The sequence below is a fragment of the Sinocyclocheilus grahami genome, unplaced genomic scaffold, assembly GCF_001515645.1.
Source record: "Sinocyclocheilus grahami isolate Dianchi unplaced genomic scaffold, SAMN03320097.WGS_v1.1 scaffold146.1, whole genome shotgun sequence".
Classification (NCBI taxonomy): Eukaryota; Metazoa; Chordata; class Actinopteri; order Cypriniformes; family Cyprinidae; genus Sinocyclocheilus; species Sinocyclocheilus grahami.
In genome coordinates this window covers 2,017,463-2,023,462 of record NW_015505325.1, presented here as the reverse complement: position 1 = coordinate 2,023,462, position 6,000 = coordinate 2,017,463, and the positions used below count along the sequence as shown (strand labels likewise).

Genomic DNA, 6,000 nt, shown 5'->3' with positions numbered 1-6,000 from the left:
ACACACACACACACACACACACACACACACACACACACACACACACACACACACACACACACACACACACACACACACACACACATATTTAATCTCTTTAGTAGCTTTACTGACATGTATATGTAGACCTCAGAAAGAAATCATGACAAGCAAAGCATTGAGTAATGATTTATGTGTAAATGTATGATTAATATCCTGTCTTTTAAGGGTACATTTAAACCTTTCTTACAAACTTCTCACATTTAAACTGCAGTGTTCTAGGATTCCTTTTAAGATGTAGTCATGCCTCAAAGCCCAAAGGAGTTAATTTGAATGTACGGTCTGTGTTTGAACATCACAGATCTGTCAGAGCCTCTATACGTTCAGACAGTTAAGCCCATTTCTGCAAAATAGTATAATGGCTCTTCAGAAGCCTTTATTTCAACAGTTTTAACAGTAGGTCACTAATCATAGAACCTTGTTGATTCGCTCTTAGTACCGCACATTTTCAGCTTTGCTACATTTCTAATGTCTGTGTAATTCATTACAGGCCTTTTTAAGAATATAGACAGAACAGAAAAAATAAAACAACAATTCACATGGCATCAAGTAAATTATTTTTATAAAACACTGCTTCAGTGCAGTTGTATTTTTGCTTTTCACATTAACATCAGCAGGTTCTATCCCTACATATGAACTTTTTTGTTTTGGGGTTCTCAAGGCTCTATATTCCACTGGTGAAGGATTGACAGGCTAATTTAAAATGTTTTCAATTGCAGGAATGTTTAATAGGAGAAGTGACAGTGTTTTTTTCTGCCTGTGTCTGGAGGTTTGATACAACAGCACGCATTAACAATGTGTAGCTGACACTTATCTGTGTTAGAGAACACAGTTTCTGCATTTTCAAATATACAATATACAAACCACACATAAAATGTAATTAAAAGCCACTGTCTCTGACATTGATATTGTGACAGAAATTAGATATTTTTCAAGCCTGTCGAATCAAATCAAAGTTTTTTTTTATTGTTTTTATGAGACTGTCTCAATTTTCTAGGTGTTCAATGATCTGTTTATAGTGATTTCAGACTCTAAGAGAGTTTATTGAACCTGCATGCCAGAATCACTCTCTGATTCAATCTGCTGTGATTAAACAATCCAGTTCATGACAATTAAATAGATTCCAAGAGCTGAATAGGATGCAGAACTGTTAAACTCTGCGAAAGATACAGTTTGAACATATTTTGGCATGATTTTTATGTTATAACAAATGTAAAGATTGTGTCTTCATGTTTTGAATCATGATTTGTCATTTAGCAGTCTGTTTAATTCAGTAGTTTTTAATGGGCAGCTAAATGAAATCACAGCGGCGCACTGAGAATCTGTCATTTCAACTCACTTTTGAACCCAGGTTCATTAATCAAGGAGACATTGGAGATGATCAGACTAAATTTTCCATTCATGATGGACCCCTACCTGGAATCTATTCTGCTAGAAAGGCCCAACCACAAGACTTCTATAAAAACCAAGGTCCAAAAACACACAGAGAAAATATTTTATGTCAAGAGATGCTTTGGTTGCTGCTAATGGAAGGGAATGGATGGTTTCTGAAATAACATGTAAATGAGAGCTCCATTAGTTTTATTTGTGAGGCTTTTGTATGATTTTATGCCTGAAATGTTTGACCGAAGTGACCTAGTTTATTAGCCCTTAATTGACTGTTTTTTTCTTCCTGTTTCCACAGAAACCTGCTAGATCGAGACACGTTCTCCAAGTCTGATCCTTGTAAGTACTTCTCTTTTTACATAACTGAAGCACTTGTTTTTTAACCTAAAATCTCATTAATATCTCTTTTTTTACACACATTCAAAAACTTTTCCTGCAATTTGTCTATTCTGCTATTTCTCCAAGTTGCCTAAAACACATGCATAGAATTTGCATCACAATGTGACAGCTTTTCCTCACTATCAACAGAAATGCAGAAGTGCTTAATATATGCAGAGCATGAGCTTGGCCCCCTGAATACAAATGCTTCATGAGTCATGGGGACATTCAGACCTGTGTACAGTAAATCTCTTGCTGAAGACAAGATTATGAAATAGAGAGCAATGGGTCAAATAGTCTGGCCACCTTTGCAATTCTAATCTTTGCAAGAAGAATATTTATTGCTTAGACATTGCTCTTTCATCAAGGAAACTTAATGTTTAACATTATTAAATTCTTAGAATTCTGTTAATCTTCATTTAACCCTCATGCTCCACAATCCCTAGTAAAAAAAAGTAATATATTTAAAATACATTTGTTTCATACTAAGTATAGTTCAAATCGCTCGAGAATTACTGATATAAAAATTATATTTAAACTTAATTTGGAGAGCTACTTAATATTATTTCTTAATATTTCTTATTAAGCCTAAAATGCGTTTTAATACCGCTATTAATAAAGATTATATGATCATCTAATAATATTGGTCTTTAAATGCAAGATATTTAAATTGTACCCGAAGTATACTTGCAATAGTTCCCCTTTAGCACAATCAAATATACTTCAGTATACCTTTAGTTTGACTTCAGCACTATTTCCACACAATTAAAGTGCATTAAATACAAAATGAGTTGTTCCAATTTAGCAGACTGTAATTATACCAGTTTAGTATACTAAAAGTACAATTACAGGGTATTTTTTACTATGTACTTAAATATGTAAATGTATTTGTAGTATACTTAGCATAAAATAAATATATTTCAAATACATTTTAGTATATTTATTTTTCACTTGGGGTTGTATGTGTAAAACTAATAACTTTCGAATGAACCTTTTTATTTTCCTTTCAAACATTTTTATATTCCCTTGACCCATTAAAAACCTAGTTGGTAGATATTGGGTCCGTGTAACCCTTTGCAGTTCTTTGTTCAATTCGCACCATCAAAATGAACCAAATGAAAAGTTGGCTTCAAACTTTCATTTTCAATTTCTTTGGAGCAATTTGCAAACGGAAAATTGTCTCTCGTTTTAATTTTCAATTTTACGAGTTTGGGTTGTTGCGCCCGAATCACATTTTTGAACTAACATAAAAAATGACTCATTATTCTGATTTTCCACTTCTCTGTTTTGCGCTCCCGGTTGGACCGTCCCAGTGCTGCAGTGCGTCGCGCAGCTTTTCCACACAGATTTTGATAGGTGGATAACTATAATAAAACAGGCATGCCTAGGGCCAAAAGGCTCTGCTTCAGTATGGTTTGTGTCAAGCCATTCATTAATCTGGCTGTTTGATGAAGAGATAAAATGTAGTAGAAATAAAAATGTTAAGAATCAATAGAAGCGGATGACTATTATTAAGGTTTTTTTTAGGACTATTATTATGTTGCAATGTTTGGTTGACCAATTAGCAGAGAGGGGCGTTCCATTCCCGCCCACATGTAGAGATCGAATATTCAAGTTGTTTGTTCGTTTTCTATCCCTGAATGTAAAAACGAAAAATTAAGCCGGATTCTTGATTTTTCGTTTTGTTTGAATAATTGAAAAACGAAATATGTGCCGTTTTTCATTTTTCAGATTTCAATATTAAAACAAAAATTGATTGGACGGAAGATACCCTGATTCACGGACCATATTGACACTTTAAACTTGTAGTGAATCCTAAAGCAAGTATGAACTTTTGGCTCAGAAATACTCACAGCAAAGTTCTTTTCCATTATTCGTTTAGGGGTAAAAAGAAGTTTGATATACGCAAGCAGTGCTTTACTGTTAGCGAACATCCTGATGCTGCCCGCACTGCTGAGAGTGGCTTTTAGATGAATATGTAAATATGTGCTGCACTTCCCTCACAATAACAAAATAAACACAACAAAAATTACAGCGGAGAGAAAACAGCAGTTAAGAAAGCATCTTATCATAATGATGTATAAAATGCTTTATTCAAGCAGCTTTACAGTACTGAAGTGTCAGTGTCGCTTTCAGTTAGAATTACTGTGGAAATTGACTTATGAAGCAGCTCTCCAGTGTGAAGCTAGGTAATGTGTAATCTTTTTAATGGTGAATGCAAGGTATTAAAAATAAGTTTTTTAAAGAGATAATGTTGTGAATAAAATAGTTCTCCCAAAAATAAATAGTGTTATCACTTATCTTTATTTTGTTCCATATCTACAGACTAACAAAAGATTTTGGGCAAAATGATGTGTCAGTCAGTTAATTTTAATGGTGAATGAGAATGTCTTTCTGTCTGTCATTCCATTTTGTGTGCCAAATATATTTATTTATATGGTCAAAAATAATTGTATAATAGTAATGTAATTGTTTGACATTTTCAAAAGCTGAAGTGATCGCCTTGTTTTATTATTAGTTAACTCAATATTTTAACTAATTGCAAAAGCTGAATGAATCAAAGCCTAAAACTGAATCAATCAAAGTCTACTGATTAATCAGTGAAATAATCAACGATTAGTCGATTAATTATTAGATTATTAATTATCAAAATAATCATTTGTTGCAGCCCTGAATTGTTTAAAATTCGTTTTCTATCCCTGAATGTAAAAACGAAAAATTAAGCCGGATTCTTGATTTTTCGTTTTGTTTGAATAATTGAAAAACGAAATATGTGCCGTTTTTCATTTTTCAGATTTCAATATTAAAACAAAAATTGATTGGACGGAAGATACCCTGATTCACGGACCATATTGACACTTTAAACTTGTGGTGAATCCTAAAGCAAGTATGAACTTTTGGCTCAGAAATACTCACAGCAAAGTTCTTTTCCATTATTCGTTTAGGGGTAAAAAGAAGTTTGATATACGCAAGCAGTGCTTTACTGTTAGCGAACATCCTGATGCTGCCCGCACTGCTGAGAGTGGCTTTTAGATGAATATGTAAATATGTGCTGCACTTCCCTCACAATAACAAAATAAACACAACAAAAATTACAGCGGAGAGAAAACAGCAGTTAAGAAAGCATCTTATCATAATGATGTATAAAATGCTTTATTCAAGCAGCTTTACAGTACTGAAGTGTCAGTGTCGCTTTCAGTTAGAATTACTGTGGAAATTGACTTATGAAGCAGCTCTCCAGTGTGAAGCTAGGTAATGTGTAATCTTTTTAATGGTGAATGCAAGGTATTAAAAATAAGTTTTTTAAAGAGATAATGTTGTGAATAAAATAGTTCTCCCAAAAATAAATAGTGTTATCACTTATCTTTATTTTGTTCCATATCTACAGACTAACAAAAGATGTTGGGCAAAATGATGTGTCAGTCAGTTAATTTTAATGGTGAATGAGAATGTCTTTCTGTCTGTCATTCCATTTTGTGTGCCAAATATATTTATTTATATGGTCAAAAATAATTGTATAATAGTAATGTAATTGTTTGACATTTTCAAAAGCTGAAGTGATCGCCTTGTTTTATTATTAGTTAACTCAATATTTTAACTAATTGCAAAAGCTGAATGAATCAAAGCCTAAAACTGAATCAATCAAAGTCTACTGATTAATCAGTGAAATAATCAACGATTAGTCGATTAATTATTAGATTATTAATTATCAAAATAATCATTTGTTGCAGCCCTGAATTGTTTAAAATAATTAAAAAATATTGTAAAAGCCAAATAATTTGGCTTTGGAAGAATTTAATGAGAAATATTGTGATTCCTTCCAAAATTCTAGACATAAATTCTTGGAAATTATAAAGTCTATTTCACAGGAGAAAAATGTAAACAGGAAACTCCATTAATTCACCATTTCATTTCTACTTAGCTTCATTGCTAGCATCTCATTGTTCAGCCTTTCTTCAGAGATGCATCTACAGTAACTGCAACATAAAAGCTTTTTCTTAAAAATGAAATAGAGGCTGATTTCTCTCTCTCTCATCTTCTCAGTGTGTGTTCTGTACACTCAGGGAGTGGAGTCTAAGCAGTGGCGTGAGGTAAGTGTCCACGTTCGGGAACAAACCTACAATCAGCTCTGACAGAGACTCCCTCATTTGCCCTAATCAGCTCAGCATATCCTCTCTGTCTCTCCGCCCCCTTCAC

General features: G+C 33.2%; 1 protein-coding gene across 1 annotated transcript in view; it reads left to right on the top strand.

Annotated features, from left to right (window-relative positions):
* Positions 1-6,000, top strand: part of LOC107591830 (copine-5-like) — an 81,253-nt gene that overhangs the window by 9,056 nt on the left and 66,197 nt on the right. The window contains exons 2-3 of the mRNA XM_016281099.1: positions 1,724-1,764; positions 5,848-5,894. Coding sequence (XP_016136585.1) covers positions 1,724-1,764; positions 5,848-5,894 — 88 coding nt within the window. The remainder of the gene's footprint in view (positions 1-1,723; positions 1,765-5,847; positions 5,895-6,000) is intronic.